This window comes from Colias croceus, chromosome 7 (genome assembly GCF_905220415.1).
Source record: "Colias croceus chromosome 7, ilColCroc2.1".
NCBI classification, from domain to species: domain Eukaryota; kingdom Metazoa; phylum Arthropoda; class Insecta; order Lepidoptera; family Pieridae; genus Colias; species Colias croceus.
The window spans coordinates 4,748,256-4,769,338 of NC_059543.1; the positions used below are offsets into that span (position 1 = coordinate 4,748,256).

The window sequence follows — 21,083 nt, forward strand, 5'->3', positions numbered from 1 at the left end:
CATTCATCAATAACCTTCGTAAATGACTTTTAGAATTAGTTTACATAGGTAGCTTTGGAAGTCAAATACAAAAAAAAAATATCTGCCCTGTACAATCGACTTTGTATTACTTAGATATACTTTCTCAAATAATATTAATTATTATGATTTTAACATAATATTTTGATAAAATAGAAGCCTGACAATATTATATAACCCTGTGAATGTCACCACGCCTGCGAAGGCTTGACGGTTTGACCTACTGAAGCCACACAACGCCGGATTAGGGGTACAAAATCGGAAAAGGGGTAATGGCCATTTGACATCGTGACTTCCGCCCGTTTTTAGCTTATCATAATGGATTCCATCAAGGATAAAGGACAAATATCGTGAACCAAAATAGTCGAATAATTTTTGAAAATTTTCAAAATGTACCTACGTGTAAATTTTTAAACGGGATTAATAAAATTATTTTAAAAGATTAGGTACTTATATTTAATGTTTAAATAATTAAAAAACTACACTAGGCTATGTATAGACTATAGTTCCTTTAATATATGACAGGATTGAGGATATGCATAATATTACATAATAAAGATACCTAAATTGAATCATCCGTGATTAAGATTGTGAAATATACAATAATAATTCATATTATGTACATAAACAAATGTTTCTAGAAGCAAACATGGTACCCACACGAAATACTATAAACTATAAAGTAAACATAATATTTTAGATTCATTTTTAAATGGTACCTTTAGGTATTTAGAGTACAGTACTACAGAAAACTTATTAACTAGGGTCTATTTATCACCTGGACTATATCCAGCAAACTGTAATACCAATACTCTGATCTAATTAAACCTCAAAACATTGACAAGACACCGAGAACCCAACAATAAACGCGAGACAAGCTCGTACACACGATGCAATATAGAAATCACAACTCTCAAGAGCAGTAATTTAATTAAAACGAACAATAGCCGACTGTCTGTCTTGCTATACATCTGCTTGCTCTGATTTGGGTACCTGTATAACATCTGCCATCCGACCAGAACACCTTTTGTGCGATCCCTTCGCGAATAGATTACGAAATCTTTCATACTCGCGCGGTAAGTGAAACCCTATTCTTGGCTAGTGACGTAATCGTTTATCGGCCTCTATCGATGTTGTGATGTCAGGAGATATCGATAGATTAGTTGTTTATTTCCTTGTAGATTTTATCGATGATTGCGTTAAGGGTTATGATCTGATTTATTTTGAATGGGGTTATTTGAATTGAACTTGTTACAAAAGCTTCCTAGTATCAAAGTATAATATAGAATATTCAATAAATTGCCAATTCTTCAGATAATTATACGAATAAAAGCAACAGCTTTTTATTTTTTTATAAAGTATACCAAAAATTACAAAGCTTAAGCTAAATTATTGTATTTTAAGTAGGTAATTTATTATTAAAAATAGGCGATGTATCAAAATGTATTTAGATTATCATGAATAACCTGAATACAGATTATAAATATACTGGAAGTATTATTCAGGGCATTTAAGAAATTCGGCACACAGCATAAAAATAAGATGATCTAAATCCGATAAATATTATAATCTATATTTATCAAACCACGTTACACATAGATAAGAAAGTAGAGTAAGTACTTATCTTTATCTCAAACACGGAAATATTTTTTGTTTGATATGAGCTAACAAAGGGACAGCCGTTTCGGTGTTCTATAATCGCTACTCACAATTTGTCAACTAAAATACACAACGCTATCCATTTATCGATAAATCAACAACATCCCTAAGTTCGCCCCTACAAGACCACCTCTCAATGTTCATAATTATATGTTTTCTGATACGTGAATTTCTTATGCGTTTGGATCATTATTAAGTCATTATTGTCGGTTACCCGGCAACGCCTACATTTTTTCTCAATCAACAATAAATGGGGGCCCTTTCACACGCTTAATGATGTTTATATTATGGTTAATGACAAAACAGTATGAGAAACGTAGAGACGACCAGGTTGTGCTTTACTTGTGTGATTAATTATTTTAAAAAATATAAAACAATAATTTTTTGCGGTATTAAAACTCTTAAAGCAATTTTAAAACTTTTGATATTTAAATTTACGGGACGTAGGTAGATGATGGCCTGAATGAAACTCGTCTATTGAAGTACATGAATTTGGAGCATTAGGTATCCTAAGAAAATTTGTGATTTAAATCTTAAGATACAAAATAGAGTTCGATAAAATATAATAATATCTAACTTCATTATCTGAAAGCTGATCATTGATCATAGACATCACTAATTGTAATTTTATTGCACCAATTCTCTGCTATTCCTTTTTTAAATTTAACTTATTTCGTTGTTTCGTGTTCGGAGGGAGCAGCAAAGAACAAGAACTTTTTTTTAATTCAAATTGTATTTGGCCTTGTTTCTCATATTCCCCAACATAGTAACACGCGGGCGGTTCCCGCGCTAAGTGGGCACTTGAATCAGAACGCGTGCTTGCCAGCGCTATTTCGCGATTGAATCGATGAGGGACAATCGTTTCCGTTTCCTGCTCTGTATGAGCACGTGCGACGTTTTCAAAATGCGTCGGCATTCGAACTTTGAACGTGGAATCGGGACTAACATAATATTTGTAATATTATGTACGTTTCCTTAATACGCATAATGTAGTATCAACTCTTTGTTCTGTAGAGGAGGTGTAAGTTGTTATGGAGAAATATTAGCTTTCAATTGACGTAGGTACTATGTACGATTATACAATTATAAATTATGTAAGTAGATATTAAGTACCTACATGAAAAACATTACCTATTACAGCCTAAGATTACAGCGTTGACAGTGGATTAAAGTCCGTACGGTCCAGAGCGTTTGAAATCCACATAAATCAGAAATGTATCAATTTATGTTATTAAATAAAATCAAACCAATCTGATAAGAAAATCAGAACTAATTATTATCTCAAGTTTTGTCCGATAATTAAATCCTCTAACGAGCTCAATACACCATTTTTCTAAACGAACTGTAAACCTTGGAAAAACTGCATAAAGCGATCCTTTCCACAGGACAATATGGGACCATCTCGGCTGCAATTTTCCGTCCCATTTCACGGTGCCCTAACGAGATTGCGTTGTCTTTTAAAAAGTAAGTGGGTCAGGCAGTGAGGCGTCACGTCACTGGCGACCTCTAGTCCCAGAGTGGCTTTCACAATTGGCTTGACGTTCCATTTTAAAATCCCGCATTTACAGCCTTTGCTTGCGGAGCAAAATTGGAACGGACGGACCGCATTACGCTTTCAGTTTACTATGGGAGGTAATGGCTTTTTAAAGTAGCATGATCGTGAGAATGGAGTACAGAATATGTGAGAAATGATAGGAGTATGTTGAAAATCGTGGGTACTTTTATTTTAAATTTCGTTAAATCTAAAGCGACAAATTCTAATACAAAGTTGTTGAACATTTTTAAATATTTTGATAACAGTTCCACGTCATTTTGGATACCTAGTCTTTAATTAAACAGTTGGTTAAAATGTTAAAATGTTTACCGGCAATACGTTCCCTAATGTTGTGAACTGTCATGGGCGGCGACCATCACCTACCATCAAGTGGGTCGCCTGCTCCATTGCCGGGGTTGCAATAAAAAAAAAAAAAAAAAGAGTTATATTATAATACTCATAGTTTTCATTTATACCACAGGTGTGACTTATTAAAATATCCATTATCTCATTTAACACCTGAATAGACCTTGCTTAATTTAATTTGGCAGGATGAGTTGGCAAGGTTAATGCGTCCAAGGTTGGTAAATAGTTTCAGGAGGTCGCCAATACTAATAAATACATACGTATCAATAAAAACGGTATCTTGTGTTTCTAGTGATAAATATTATTTTAATATTTAAATATTTTAAATTTTTACATGTAAATTATTATACAAGTCATGCAGAGGATAAAACACTGTTAAAATAAACAAACAAATCGACCGATGAAATTAAAATCTCTTTTTCAGAAACCAATAAATCGACGAAAGCAAAAAGTTTAATATCCTTGTTGAACTCTGAATACAGTACAGTTCAATCAACCAACCTTGTTGATATATGAACTCATTATCATCATGATTCAATGACCCTGGAGATCTCACTCCCACATTGAAGTAACCTGCTGAAGATCACACTAAATAAGGCTCTAACAAACGATGCATCGATGCAATGTGATTCATTATTTACGATAACGTCATTTATATACAAATGGTAAAGGGAAATAAAAAATATACGCTATAAATTGATACTGCGAAGTTTTTGGGAACGCTGATTAAAAATTTTATGGCATGTAAATACATTTATCGTAAATATTTTTTTAATTCCTTTCATTAATGTTAATTCAAACAAGAAAGCTTTGCTTGGATTTTTTCGCACCAAATAATATCTCTATTTTCATTATTTGTCTTTAATACAAATTATATGTACCTATTTAAAGATTCATAAAATAAATACTTTTTCAATATAAAATGTATCAACTTTACAGGTAATTTATTTCGATAAAGATCAAACAATAGAAATTACGATAAACATGACGTGATAGCTGTTAGAGCAATAAATTAGTGAATCATTCGACTCACAAATTGGTACATTACATCACGATCGAATTGAACAGTTAATTTGTGCGAAACAAGAAATCATTTTAATGAACAACAATATATTTTATTTCGTATTTCAAGACCGTGTTTTAAATTTTAATAACTTTGTACAACTTTGTACAAATCATCGATTATTTGTCGCTATGTGCTTTATTTTTATGTGTGTAAATCTTTCCATACAAATAAAATAACAGTTATGCAAATGTTATGAGTATAATAATATGCATTCAGGTGATTTTCTGATAGCAAGCTTAATGTGATTACAATTTCAACATACTTTTATATTTTAATAACAGTTAAACGTCTATACGTATGAAAAATGGATCTAGGTTTAAACAACAGCCAAGAGAAAACACCGCAAGGCAGTACAGAGTATTATTATACGAAGACACGAAACAATAACTTTTTTTTTTCAATATGTACCTACGCGTCTCCAAAGAAAACGGCTTTCCTTTTTAAAGCTTAATTAGAATGTTGTACGTTAATTAATTCTGAATATACGTAATGCTGACATGGTTAACAGGATCTTGGTAACTTGTAATTAGAAAATTGCTTGAGTAATCTGTAATACGTCCTAACTCCAAAGCCTTTACTTTGAGGGAAAATATCAGTGACTTTCAAAATGGCGTAACAATTCACTTTATAACTTGAACAAGGTGTTAATAAATTAAATTTAAATGTTAGATTTTCTTGCTCCCTTAAAAAATACTTAAAAAATACTCGACAAAAGTTTTGTTATGGTATAGAGAGAATATTGCATTTGCTATTGATTCATAATTACTAGATATATTTAAACAGTACTAGTACTTTATTGTATTGTTTGTGAGTAACGATGACTTAATTAAAAATAGGTCACATATATCCAGAGAGGCAGTATTGAAAGTTGAAACAGTCTCACCAAAACCGAGTATATACTAGTGGTATATGGACGCTGTTGGTGAAAAGAGTTTGTATAAACAAATGTGTATGTCAAATACCTATGTGTCATCTTATAATTTCTCTCTTCCGTCTTTACCCTTCGTACTACGCGCATCGTCTAATAAAGAATCTCAAGTTTATTTAACAATCTTTGCTTTTTCCTGCCCAAAACCCATCAGGTTATGGGCCCAGGACGTTATCTTTGCTCTGTATATAATTATTTTTGAGTTTTGGCAGAATAAAAGTAATTTTATAAATAAACTAAAACGCCCGTCCATACATGTAAAAATGGCGACATCGACATCGGTTTCGACTTTAACTCCTGTGGAGAAGTTGAGCGGCATAGAAAACTACAGTAATTGGAAGTTCCAACTGAAAATGCTACTCATTCACGAGGACTTATGGGACGTCGTTTCGGAAGATAAAACTGAAGATGTCAAAGATGCGGCTCATATGAAGAGATCTCAGAAAGCTCTTGCTAAGATCTGTTTGTCAGTAAAGCCCTCGGTTTTTACGCATGTAAGGAACGCAGAGACGGCGCGGGATGCATGGATTAATTTGCAAAAGGCGTACGAAGACAAGGGGTTGTCAAGGAGACTGAGTTTGCTTCGTCTTTTGTTTGCAACAAAATTATGCGAATGTGAAAGCATGGAAGCTTACGTTGCGAAGATTAGCGACCTAAGTCAACAGCTGAACGATATTGGTTCACCTCTGGAAGACGATTTCGTTGCAGTTCTCTTACTGAGTGGCTTGTCTCAAGACTTTGATCCACTCATAATGGCACTTGAAAATTCTAATATCAAGTTGTCGAGTGAAGTGGTCAAAGCGAAGCTCATGCAGGAGAAGCATCGACGTGATGAAAAAGGTGACACGAGTTCAACAGCGTTGGTGGCGGCACGTAAGAAAATCAAATGCTTTAAGTGCAAGAAGCTTGGTCACTTCTCGAGGAACTGTAAATCTGTGAAACCAGTTAAGGCGGAGAGCTCAACAAACCAGTTACTATTGACAGCATTATCAGCTTGTGTGCAGAATGATATATGGTTAATAGACTCTGGTGCGAATAGTCATATGTGTCATGACAGGAATATACTAAATAACTTTGTTCCTGGTTATGTGTCTGAAGTCAAGGTGGCTAACGGTGAAAAATTATTTACTGCTGGTCGTGGTGATGTAAAAGTAAATTTAAAATTAGGTGTCAAAACAATCAGTGAAGTTTATCATGTACCGAACTTAGCTACAAACTTGTTGTCAGTCAGTGCGTTAACTAGGAAGGGTTTTAGAGTTATTTTTAATGAAAAATGTTGTAATATATTCTATGGTAAAAAGCTAGCAGCTACCGCTGTACATAAAAATGGTGTTTATCAATTAGAAACTGCAGAATCTGTTAGAGAGCGTGATCTGTGTGTGGTAGGATGTGGTGGCTGTTCTATGTTTTCAGGGAATAGTGTAGAATCTGCAACTACCAAGGTAAATACAGAAGCTCAAGATTTAGTGCAGAAGAAAGCATCTGAGAGCTGTAAGAAAGAAACTGAGCTGAGTTTCCAGGCGGCTGCTAACTCTGTTACGCAGGAGACATGGCACAGGAGACTAGGACATCTCAATATGAGGAGTATGCATTTGTTAATGAAAGGTATGGCTAGTGGTATTACTTATGATAAATCACAGTTCAGTCAATGTGAAGCTTGTGTTAAGGGGAAGCTTAGCAAATTACCTTTTCCTAAGAAGGCACAAAGTAGGTCAAATGAACTGTTAGGTGTTGTACACAGTGATTTATGCGGGCCTATGCCAGTGAAATCTTTCGGTGGTGCTAGTTACTTCCTCACGTTTATTGATGATTGTAGTAGGAAAACATGGATTTATTTTCTGAAAAATAAGAGTGAAGTTTTCGATAACTTCAAACATTTCAAGGCAATGGTGGAGAACCAAACCAATAGAAAAATAAAATTGTTGAGGACGGATAATGGAGGCAAATATGTCAATTCTATATTCCAGGAATATTTGAAGGATAACGGCATCATTCACCAGACTACCATACCGCACTCGCCTCAGCAGAACGGCGTTGCTGAGCGGGCCAACAGGACAATCGTCGAGAAGGCTCGTAGCATGTTACGAGACGCAGGCTTAGATGGGCAGTTCTGGGCAGAAGCGGTCAATACCGCTGTTTATTTGAAGAACCGGTCCCCTACAAAAGCAGTCTACGGTAGCACGCCAGAGGAAAAATGGACTAATGAGAAGGTGAATCTTAGCCATTTACGTATATTTGGTTGTGTGGTTTATGCCTTGACACAGAATCGTAAGAAATTAGATTCAAAATGTAAACCTTACATTTTTGTAGGATATTGTGAAAATAGTAAGGGTTATAGATTGATTGATCCAGAGAATCTCAGCAAAATTATTAAATCAAGGGATGTTGCTTTCTTTGAAAACAAATTCTATACAAAAAACACTGAAAAATGTGAAAATGGTGATTTTTTCATGATGATAAATAATTTACAGACTGAGAATTTAAACTCAAATGATTCTCATGTTGAAGTGGCACAGTCTGAAAATTCACTATCACCAGAAAAAGGGGAAGAAAATGAGATTGTAACTAATCCCAGAAGACAGTGTATTTTTGAGTTAGATGACTCTGACAGCAGTAGTTCTGTTGATCCTTCCGATGTCACTTACATTCCAGGTGAATCGACACTTGAAGATGCGATGGATACATCGGAATATGACAGTGCGTGTACTGCAATGCTGACCTGCATTGGAGATGAACCAGAGACAGTTCAAGAAGCTCTAGGAGGGGCTGAAGCTGTTCACTGGAAGAAAGCAATGGCTGATGAGTATCAATCATTTATTAAAAATAAATGTTGGACATTAACTGATCCACCTAAAGATCAAAAACCGATTAAGTGCAAGTGGGTTTTTAAGAAAAAGAAAGATCTTGATGGAAATCTAAAGCAGTATAAAGCCAGATTGGTAGCTAAAGGTTTTACACAGCGCTATGGAATTGATTACGAGGAAACTTTTTCTCCAGTGGTTCGATATTCCACTATTCGCATATTATTGGCTTTAGCAGCTGAAAAGCAGATGGATATCGATCATTTGGATGTAAGAACTGCTTTTCTAAATGGAGATTTGCAAGAAAAAGTTTTCATGGAACAACCGGAAGGTTATAAAGTAAAAGGCTGTGAGCATAAAGTATATAAATTGCATAAAGCAATTTATGGCCTAAAGCAAGCTTCGAAGTCTTGGTATGAAAAGATAAACCATGTGTTGGTTACAAAACTTTGTTTCAGAAGACTGTCCTCAGAGCCCTGCGTGTATTTTAAATCAAATGGTGAAGAATTAGTCATCATTGGGTTGTATGTGGACGATATATTATTATTTTCAACCAGAAATTCACAAATGAAAGTTGAAATAAAGAAGAAACTCATGCAAGAATTCGAAATGAAGGATTTAGGGCCAGCCAGCCATATACTTGGTATGCGCATCACAAGAAACCAAGATAATATCTATCTTGATCAGTCTAGTTACATAAAGAATGTTTTAGACCGTTTTCATATGACTGACTGTAAGCCAGCTCAAACTCCAATGGAATCGGGATTGAAACTTGTAAAGGCTGATAAAAAGGAGGAGAATTTGGAATATAGAAATTTAATTGGTTGTTTAAATTATATTTCAGTTAGCTCCAGGCCAGACATCGCGCACGCGGTAAGCATGCTGAGCCAGTATAATGATTGTTATGATCAGCGTCATTGGAAGGCCGCGAAACGCGTGCTACGGTATTTAAAGGGTACTGTAAACTACAAACTTGTTTTTAGTAGAAGTGGTCTAGACATCAATGGGTATATTGATGCTGACTGGGCTTCGTGTGAGGTCGATCGTAGGTCGTACACTGGGTTTGTGTTTCAAATTGGGAACTGTTCTGTATCGTGGGAAAGTAGAAAACAGCGAACAGTCGCTCTTTCTAGCACAGAAGCAGAATATATGGCTCTATCAGATTCTTGTAAAGAAGCGTTATTCATAAGAACTCTGTTGTATGAATTGTTAGGTAGGCATTGTTCTGTTACGATTTTTAATGATAACCAATCAGCACAAAAATTGTGTAAGAATCCTATGTATCATGCTCGTACGAAACATATAGATGTGCGGCATCATTTTATAAGAGAAGTTGTAAAAGATAATATTGTTAATTTGAATTATTTGTGTACTTCTGAAATGACTGCCGATATTTTAACAAAACCACTTACTAAAGAAAAGCATTATAAGTTTGTAACGTGTTTAGGTTTACAATAAATTTGTTAAATTCTTAAATTGTAAAAACTAAACTTGTTTAATGTTGTACAATAATTATGTACCTACACATTTGTTTAAGGGCCAGTGTTGGTGAAAAGAGTTTGTATAAACAAATGTGTATGTCAAATACCTATGTGTCATCTTATAATTTCTCTCTTCCGTCTTTACCCTTCGTACTACGCGCATCGTCTAATAAAGAATCTCAAGTTTATTTAACAATCTTTGCTTTTTCCTGCCCAAAACCCATCAGACGCAACGTAAACATGTCATTAAACTTTTACACCTTTGGTCCATGCATTACAGATAAAATGTCACTCCCAATTGACCTCGCTACGATCCCCGGAGCGTCATGGGGCAAACTCCATGCGACGTAATATATCGTTTGAACCATAGGTTGGAACCTTTTCAATAACATAAGCTTTTCCCCGTGGCCACAATAAATTGTGGGACGGTAGGCCACTGTGTTACATGAAGAAATTGAGTAGAAGTGACGTAGAACTTTTGTAAGCGAAAGTTTTGATATCGGATAATTTTATTCAGTTGATGGAAAGATTATACATACATTACTATGGAATATTAACAATTATTACGAATTTTATAAAAAAAAAAAAATTGTTTTATTTACTAACTTGATAAATTAAATTAAATGTCCTACACAAATTTTGTGGACTCTTTATTCTTTAAACTATAACAGCTAAAATCGAATCAAAAAACAATATTCGAATAAATAAAATAAGATATTCCATAATTTTCCGCTCACTCTCGTATCATATCGTCTATATGAGCCCAACTTCCGTAAGATGATATTAAATGAATTTATTATGACGTGTGCGAAAGTTTTGCAATATTCGATAGTGAGTTGTGTAATGGACCTTTCCTTTATTGTTTAGTTCCATTATTTTATTGGATTGTAAGAGAATATTACATTATAATGAATCTTCATTGTGTATCTACACTATTCATCAATATTGAAAGGAAAGTCGAACTAGTAAAGTAAAGTCTGGACGACATTACTTGTCATGCAACTTCTAAAATTATTGTTTTACTCATATCGTATCCATTTACTATATTATGTATTTACTATGTATAATATAATGTACCTAAACATATAGTGCAAATACGCAAAATAAAATATTGCTCTTTCTGAAATAGACAAAGTATTCATTTGATATTTTTTGTATACTTCTCTTAGTAGTTTGACTTACCACATTAGTATATTAGAATTAAGTACAAACTACGTTACACATAACAAGTTTAACATAAACTTAAATATTATGTTAAGGTCATTTTTTCTATTTACGACCTTCGCCATTACATTGTTGGCTGAATTGGATTATTTATTAAAGAAGACTCGGACAATCTTACAATTTATAACGCAATCTTGAAGAGCCTAGACACATGGACCATTTTCTATCTTAATCAAAAAATTTAACCAGATAATAATAGACAGTTACAATAAACACGTTGATTTCTTTCTTTAATTCTTTTGATCCAATATGAAACTTACTTCTCATTAGGCAAGATTGCTACTTAACGAATAATAAAAGGAAAACAATAAAAATCGACCAATAATACTTTTCGTGGTTCATTTGTTAGCAATGAGAATATAAATGGCAAGGCTGCAGTTCGTTCAATATTAAATGCAACCTCGGAGCTATTGGACTGGATCCACAATTGTTCGAATTGGGCCGTTCATATCGGGTCATAATATCACGATTCAGTAGATAATTTTGGTTCACTATTGTTATAATAGATTCCGCTCTCAACTATACTCACGTTTTTAACTTGGATCAGTCAGATAGCGGCATATTTAATAATTCTTTTTAAAATGTAGGTATCTGTTTATTAAAATTTTGATACTCATATTACTGATCTACAGGGTGTCCGGGGAAGTGACGATAAAAAGAAAAATTTAGACTTCTCATGTCAAGGGGTACCCGAATTACCCCCATGTATGTTCAGCGATTTTTAGTAGTTTAGGAGATAGAATTTTTTTTGTGATTTTTTTCATAATTTTCACCCAATGTCGGTTTTGATTTTTTTCTCTTTCTTTTGGATGTTTGGGGAGGGTTTTTTTTGTGATAAGGTATTATCATAATATCACCTATCACCTGAATAAGTACTATTCACCTAGGCCTTGCAGAAGTTCATTAGAATTCAGTCTGAAACACAAAATTACTGCATAAGCTTAGTAGTTCTAAAAGTTTAGGACCTTAAAAAAAATTTTGGAACCAAATCAGTAGCTTTAAAGTATTTTCAAAAACTTCTATGGACCTTCAATATGAAGAAACGTGAAAAAAAACTAGACCATTATGGGCTTTTTTTTCCCGTAGTGTGCCTTCAAAGTAAAAAGGTAGCTTTTTTTTAATAAAACTGAGCAATTTAGTTTTTGTTTAAATTATTAATTTTTCATTCACATTGTTACAAATAATGATGAGTAATGATGACAAGTGGTGAATTTTACTAAAACACAGTTAATAATTGTTATTATTTTTTATTATTTTACAGTAAGTTTTCAAAATGACGCCCCTCTGCAGAAATACACAGCCTACACCTACGTAAAAAATTACTTTTCAAATTTCTGAAAGCTGCGCTCTTTGTTTTAATATCATTTCCTGCTTGGTGAATCTTCTCCCTCAGCTCATTTTCACTGGATATTTCTCGGGCATAAATTATTTCTTTGTAAAATCCCCAGATGAAAAAATCTATTGGGTTTAGGTCAGGTGAGCGTGGCGGCCAACTTATTGGTCCACTTCGTCCGATCCACCTGTTGGGGTATACTTCATTCAGATAGTTACGCACTCTCGTTGCGTAATGGCATGGAGCGCCGTCATTTTGAAAAATCATGATTCGCCTGAGCTCCAAATTTACATCTTGCAGCAGCAACGGCAGGTCGTTTTCTAAAAAACTTTTGTATGTGTCGCCATCAACTCTTGATGGTAATTCAAATGGTCCAATTAACTCGCCATTGAGGACCCCAGACCACATGTTGACGCTGAACCTATGCTGAAAGTTTGAAGCTCTAACGGAGTGTGGATTTTCTTGTGCATACGAATGATAATTGTGAATATTAAAAATACCCAATCGTTCAAACCGTGACTCATCGGTCCACAAAATTTTATTGAAAAAATCGGGGTCCTCTCGTTGCCTGTTCAACATAGTTTGGCAAAAAGTTACCCGTAATGGGTAGTCCGTAGGGAGTAAACCTTGGACCCTTTGAATGTGGTAGGGATGATAGCCTTCCTTAGTCAAGATATCATGGACCGAGGATTTGGGTATGCCCAGTCGACGTTCCAGGCTTCTCGTACTCACTCCCGGATCCCGATGTACTTGCTCCAACACAACTGCAACGAGATCTGGATCAGACCTTGGAACTCCTTCACGTGGTTGATCCCGACCAGGAATGCGGCCTGCCATTAATGTGTTATGAGTGTTGATGAAAACACGATAATCTGGATACGGATTGGGTTGCGGTCCTCCTCGGCGTTGCAGTTGTTCTTTGTACAATCTTGCTGCTTCAGAGGCGTTGCCCTGTGCAACACCGTAAAAGTAATGCATTTCTGCATATTCACTTAAACTGAAGCTCATCACTAACACGTTTCCAGGTAACGAGTCCAATCCGATAAGCAAAACGAAGTCCGATACACAAGCACAAGTAGTCAGGTTAAGAAGAAACGGTCCGAAGGTAGGTAGCACAGTAGTCAGTAGTTGAGAAAAAATAGCGAAACAAGCAGCAGTTAACACGTGGTGAAAACGACTGACTGACAAAGGCGGTTGTTGTGTTTGTGAGGGTGAACGCTGCCAGTTGCCTTTATCTCGCTCGTTCAAACCGGTTTTTTTGTCAGCGCCAGTTCCAAATGACCGTGGTCATTGTAAACGGGTGTAACAGAGATAGCTAGATGTTTTTACTGTAAAATAATAACAATTATTACTCATCATTATTTGTAACAATGTGAATGAAAAATTAATAATTTAAACACAAACTAAATTACCCAGTTTTATTAAAAAAAAGCTACCTTTTTACTTTGAAGGCACACTACGGGAAAAAAAAGCCCATAATGGTCTAGTTTTTTTTCACGTTTCTTCATGTTGAAGGTCCATAGAAGTTTTTGAAAATACTTTAAAGCTACTGATTTGGTTCCAAAAATTTTTTTAAGGTCCTAAACTTTTAGAACTACTAAGCTTATGCAGTAATTTTGTGTTTCAGACTGAATTCTAATGAACTTCTGCAAGGCCTAGGTGAATAGTACTTATTCAGGTGATAGGTGATATTATGATAATACCTTATCACAAAAAAAAACCCTCCCCAAACATCCAAAAGAAAGAGAAAAAAAATCAAAACCGACATTGGGTGAAAATTATGAAAAAAATCACAAAAAAAATTCTATCTCCTAAACTACTAAAAATCGCTGAACATACATGGGGGTAATTCGGGTACCCCTTGACATGAGAAGTCTAAATTTTTCTTTTTATCGTCACTTCCCCGGACACCCTGTATATTGTATTTATCAGCATCAGATTATTAAATAAATAATACGTTTAAAATAATTGTTTTACCATCTGAATGTTTAGGTCCTAATCAAATAATAGATAAGTACTTAACTTAGATATAGATACATAATATTTTTACAACGATTTTCATCGTGAACCTTTTCATTCTTACGCTAATAATATTATTTCATAATAATTCTGAATAATGAAGGAATACGTTATTATACTTATGTCGAAAACGACATAATATTACAAAACTCTATGTAGAGTACGTTTTTACCAATACACAAGAGAAAAAAATAACTGAAATTATGCGAATAAACAGCTGAACAAATGCATAAAGCTACGAATGCAGTTGTTTATTTGATATCTGATTTCCGTCGGAAACCGCAAAATGAATTTTCCGCGTCAAATCATTAAAATTAATATTCATAGTTTTCTGACGATCAAAACTGCGCTGTATATAACTGCGTAGTTTCATACATTTCAGCATAAAACGTTTAAAATATTAATTATTAAAGACTTAACTTTAGTTTACATAAGACGTAAAGAGGCTGTTCATAATGAGATTGAATACTTAGTATATTCTAGAATATAAAACGGTATCTGATAGAAGAGGGTAGTATCCGACGTATAAATAGAAGATAAAAACCCATGGAGGGTTGTCGTGTAAAAACCACAGGACAGCTGTTCTTTGGCATATTATGATAATATATACGTACAGTTACTTACATATTTTGTAAAATTAAATTGTAATACTGAAATGATTTAAAAGAGCAACTATGGAGTTTCTTGCCGATTCTTCTCCATAGATACTGCTTTCCGAATCGGTGGTAAATGTTAAAAATATGTATTAACGTTTCAAAAGTGCTTCTCGAAGAAGTCTAATTGAATAAATAAATGTTTGAGTTTGAGTTTGAGTTTTGAGTTTTTATAAAGAATACAGAGCATATTTCACTTACTCAAAAACTGTTTTAAAAACCCTAACCTTATCACTTAAAAACTATGCTTTTGTATAAAAATCCTTCTCGTTATGTATTCAAAGCGTTAAATCAAAAAACAATAAAGAGATGCAGATGTTAGATAAATGTCAATTAACATACCTCGCAAGGCCCTACACTAGTAAACCAATAAAAAATGTCCAGTGAATGTTTATCATAGTTATGTAACGTATTACTTGACATTAGGGTTGGCACGCGCTTGCCAGGTGCAAAGTAATTAGATCAGGGGTTGGGGGTGGATACGTAGACTACCTGTTTATGCACTTTTTATACTTATAGACAATTTAAAACAATTTTTTAGTGTAGTTTATAGGTGGTCGGGTATTTCCTTGGGTTATTTTAATAATGATATTTAAGGAAAATTTTGTAACGTATCCTACTTGTTCAGTGAATTTCAATACTTTGAAAATATAAACCAATGATAAATTAACACACTTAGGTAGTTACTATGAAAATGTTCGATAATTTTTTTTTTAATATCACCAACAGATTATCATATCCACCATTATAATCTACGAATTTAACATTCAGTGTCGTAAAATCGATATTTGCCGAAACTGACAGTTCCTACGCTAGCTTTTTAACCCTCGTCTAAGGCTAAGCGCGCACCACGATTTTATGCAGCGTGATTATTTTATCGCAGAAATACAACGTATGAGTTACTATGAGAATGCGCGCACATGCGATTAAATAATCGCAGCGATTTTAAAATTGTGATTTGTCACATTTTGCTGCGACTGCTCGCGACGCGATTGTCGCCAAAATGAAATGCAGAATATGAAATTCTATGGTACCGCGCGCACTGCGATGATAAAATCGCACACTCGGGCCCGGCCGGCACTTCACTTGTGTTTCGTCTGTCCAATAGTAAACATCGTAGTGGTATAGGTACTGTTTGGTAAACATAAACTCAGTAATCTGTCAGAAGTTTGAATTTATTTATTTAATTATTTAACACTTTATTGTGCAAGAAACAAAATATACATAAAGGTTACAATAATAAAAAAGCACAAACGGCGGCCTTTTGGCGGAATTTTCATTCTATAATAGCCAAAGACTTTTTTGGGATACATCCGAAGTTCATTGTATTTCTGACTAGCTTTCCACCCGCGGCATCGCCCGCGCAGTCAAAGAAAAACCCGCATAGTTCCCGTTCCCGTGGGATTTCCGGGATAAAACCGATCCTATGTCCTTTCTCGGGTATCAAAATATCTCTATACCATATTTACAGACAGACAGAGTTACTTTCGCATTTATAATATTAGTATGGATAAAAGAAACCTTTGACATTTCTATCTGCTGTAAAAGGATGAGTCCAATATTGACGAATTTTTTTTTTCTTATCCTCCAAACTCCAAAGTAGTAAATAAAGACAAGCAACTTGTACGAAATCCATGATGAAAGTGAGTAAGTATCACTATTAAATTATCGCTGTGCGCGCACCGTACTCTCTGCGATTTTCTACAGCGCGATTTTGAAATCATGTCGCAAAAATTAAAATCGTGGTGCGCGCTTAGCCTAAGATAACAATCGCTCACCTCAAAATTTCATAATAATAATCCAATATTACAACGACTATGATTTTATCGTAAACAATTCTAAACAAAAGGCCTCATTACATTGGGTTATAATTACAAAATTGTTTTTTAATAGTCTAATTAGCTTTAAATGTAAAACGAGCGCTACTCAATTTAAATTCCTCTAATTCCGATAATTATATATAATCTATCGATCTATGAATAGGCAAAGTTCCTTATACGGAGGTAATAATTATTTAGTATTTCGTGGGCATCAAAATTACACAGTTACAGTTTAAATTTAATTTTAGTTTAAAAGGGCAGTTGCACTTTTGTAAATGCCTAGCTTTTTGTGTGCGGCTTCGCTTGTGTGCACTTCGCACTATCGCGTGATAGACATACCTACATATTTCTATCCCTTATTTCACTAGCATGTAGTTTTGTTTTCTTGACAAAACTAATGACCAAAGGTGACCTTTTCAACTTATATTCCATCAGCTCTGTTCCAAACTTCATTAAAGCTTATAGTGTCTTTAAGATAGAGTTACTTACGCATTATAGTATAAAGAATAAAATTAGGAGCAAGTGAAATAAAAAAATAATCTTCAGAACGAATTGCCTCTACATATTTTAGTAAATATTCAATAGCCAACAACGTAGGTTGTTTATTCTTCGTATATTATTGAATAACATTCACTTTGTTCAAATAAAAAGTGTTTTCACTCTTTCCTCGTATCTACTATAAAGAAACAATTACCGTGAGAATTATCGCATTAAAACATAAACACGGCGCTAATTACAAAGTGATAAAACTCGGAAAACACGTGTTCGGTACACATGCGCGTGCGCAATGTTACATGTGAGACCGTGGACGTCATAGCAGTTCCTCTTTAAGAATGTTATTCATTGTTATAAATGTACGACGTACATACAAATGCTGTCAATATACGATATTAATGATTACCATCACTAATCCGGTCAAATTAGATTAATTTAGTGGTCAAATAACAATAATTCTGACAGAGACAAATTTTGGTAGGAAGCTGGGTTATAGCCATGGTTGCAATAAATATTATACACACATGGGGACTATATACAAGTTTGATTAATCCATACTTAATATTAAAAATGCGAAAGTAACTCTGTCTGTCTGTCTGTTACTCAATCACGCCTTAACTACTGAACCAATTTGCATTAAATTTGGTATAGAGATATTTTGATACCCGAGAAAGGACATAGGATAGGTTTTATCCCGGAAATAAGAAATCCCACGGGAATGGGAACTATGTGGGTTTTGCCGCGGGTGGAAAGCTAGTTATCTATATGTGTATTTTGTTGCAATTGAAACAAACAGCTAAGAAAAACATACGTAGTTATCTCTCCAGAGAACACTTGTTTAGTTCCCGTTAAGCCATTAAATGCTTAGCTCTACTTAATTATAATGTCTCCACCATCTCAATCTCCACCTTACATAATGACTTCCCGTAAATTTGTAGACCTGTACCAACTAAAGACTTCCAGACATCGAAGTTGTTGAAGATATGGTCTAAAATTAAATTGTTGAATTTTGATGTGCTACTAGAATTTAATAGTTTATGATAAAAAAAAAACTTTAAAATATTGTAAAAAAAATCCTAGACTTATTACTTATTAGACGACTTTTTCATAGAAGATCGCTGTAGTAATGATCTAATAGATAAGTCTTAACATAAAGTAATGATCTCTTCGAGGTAACCACTGCAAAAGGTAACAGTCTAAAAAAATATTAATGTTTTAAAACTTATGGACATATTTTCTAAGTGCGTTAATAAGTGTCTCCTAATTTCGCTTCAATTCTTACTCCACCTAGGAACCCCACTATGCCAAATTATTTTAGTGTAAACAGACGTAGAGCATACTTTCGTTTTTTTTAATGCGTTCGAAAAGATTCTATGCAATGTTCTGATACTGAACAACACTAAATACGAGTTTTCGTTTGCACTAAAAGATCACGAAATAATGCTCTAGCTCTATGTTCCTTTGATGTAAATGCAACGATGATACACATAAACTGAAAATAGAATAAGAAAGATGCCAATGTCAATGACATGATGCGAAATATCTAATTATTTCAAGCCGAGTTACGAATGATACAGACTGTATAATTGAAACGAAATGATTTCTAACGTCTTGCAACAATTTCTAATCTCTTAATATACCTACGTTTTAACTCACATGTTATCATAATTGCGAAAGTGTTATACCTAATATACTTTGAAATGTACACAGTTATTATTAATATCGTTTAAAATTAACCAGCAATTTATATCATATATTTGTGTTCAATAATATACGTTTGTATGTGCATTTGATAAGGACCTATAATAACCATTGAATTTGAATTTACGAAAGTTCGCTTAACTAGTGTTTATAATTATGTATACTATTTAGAAATAAAATATCATAACTTAAATTAAAGAAAGAAACAATTGCAATTTCTAAACTTCAATTTTTTTTCGTTACAATTAATAATAGACAGGAGGTAATAAATCTAACGAATTAACAAATCTCCCCACTTATAATTAGTATTTTTATAAACAAAACTAAGAAACAAAATAATCAAAACATCTCTGTAATTAAGTATTTAGTGTCAAATCAAATGATTTATATATTTGAAATCACTCTACATTCTACAATAACTCTTTAAATCGTGTAAGTCACGTAAAGTCTGATTAAACAAGAGTTATTTTATTCACATAGAGATACTGCGAGTACAAGCACAATAAAATTATTTTTGTAACACGTCAAGAAACCTGTTAGTACAGTATTATCTATATTAGCAACAATGTACTCTATAAACGGTAAATTAAATTACGCAGTGCTCAAACCGTTCGATTATTTAACTTTAAGTTTACCCATAGGTACCTAATTTATTACCATAAATCTATACAAGATCTGTATTCAAATATCTTATGTAACATAATGTCTATTTCCTCCTATCCCTTCGAACATTATCACTACCGGTTTATTCAAACGCACTTAGGAAACTAATAAAGCGGAATAATTTAAAATTAATTTTCTTTACAGTCACGAATTTAAACAAAGCGCAATATGTTACTACTAAATGTACCTAGTTGAAATATGTAATACGCTACCACTCACCAGATTTCCTCTTCTCGTTAACAAGAACCAAAGATTTCGTCCTCTTAACCCTCAAAGAGCGACGTCGAATTGATCTCATAAGAGCTTCAGGCATGCGGGAGAATCTGGGAGAGTCCACCCTTTTCTCAGGCATGAAAAAGTTTTTAACGGCCAACATTTTGCCTTTATTTACGGACCCAAACTTCCTGATTCAAACATCCATTCTCATGGTGAACTTTTTGTTGACGATTCACACAATTTAGAAACCATCAAGTTCATACCATAAACTGCACTAGGAAAATCAACATTATTTTACACTTCACATGTACCTATCCATTATTAAAAAAAGAACTGTATCCGCTGTCGTAATCTATTGTTAATACGTCACAAGTATTGTTTTTGTGATTAAATATTCTGTGCACGAAAATTCGCCTATCCTGCCTGTATTTAGAGGGCCCGAACGAGCGCTTGAAGTCGGTGCGACTTCATGTTGGCAGAGCGCGACACGTGTAGACCGGCCAAGAGCGAGCGGCACACTGCCTCACGTGCGCTGTGCCGACGTACGACCATATTCAGCAGAATAGTACTCCACTTGCAAATTATATCATTATAACAGATTATATATAAAAACAATGTGTCATTTATTTATCATTTAATTCATCATAAATAAGATAAGACGATAAGACACAAAAGGAGACATTTTATTATCTTGTGACTTTTATATGATTCTAGTATGAATGTTAAATTCCCATACATTTTATACCGCATACGAATTGCAAAACACAAACGCCATTTAAAATTATTTGCTTATTATAATGATGAACTGGATCAGCACTTAAATGCAGGAATCTTCAATACATTTTAGGAAGCTTATTCATTGCCATAACTTACAAGGCGTGAACTTGGATAGCACTGAAGCTTCAGCTTTAATTACTCGTTCGTCATGAAATACATTTATCAATCACGCTAATTGTTATAAATTGTGACGCGATGGCTTTTAATTTCAGAAGTCTACATTTAACCGAATCAATACTAATCATCGTGCCATTTGAAAATTGTTACACTGTGTTACACAATCAGTTAATTGCCGTTTCAACAGGGATTATGAAATATTATCAGGAAAA

At 34.0% G+C, this 21,083-nt stretch overlaps 1 protein-coding gene across 3 annotated transcripts in view; it reads right to left on the minus strand.

The window, feature by feature from the left end:
* LOC123693376 (centaurin-gamma-1A) overlaps positions 1 to 21,083 on the minus strand; it is a 120,166-nt gene that overhangs the window by 23,490 nt on the left and 75,593 nt on the right. Inside the window, exon 1 of one of the 3 annotated variants that reach the window (XM_045638447.1) lies at positions 19,981 to 20,506. The exons of the other annotated variants lie outside the window; for them this stretch is intronic. Coding sequence (XP_045494403.1) covers positions 19,981 to 20,137 — 157 coding nt within the window. The 5' untranslated portion in view covers positions 20,138 to 20,506. Of the gene's footprint in view, positions 1 to 19,980; positions 20,507 to 21,083 lie in introns of those variants that run through there. 3 annotated transcript variants of the gene reach the window in all.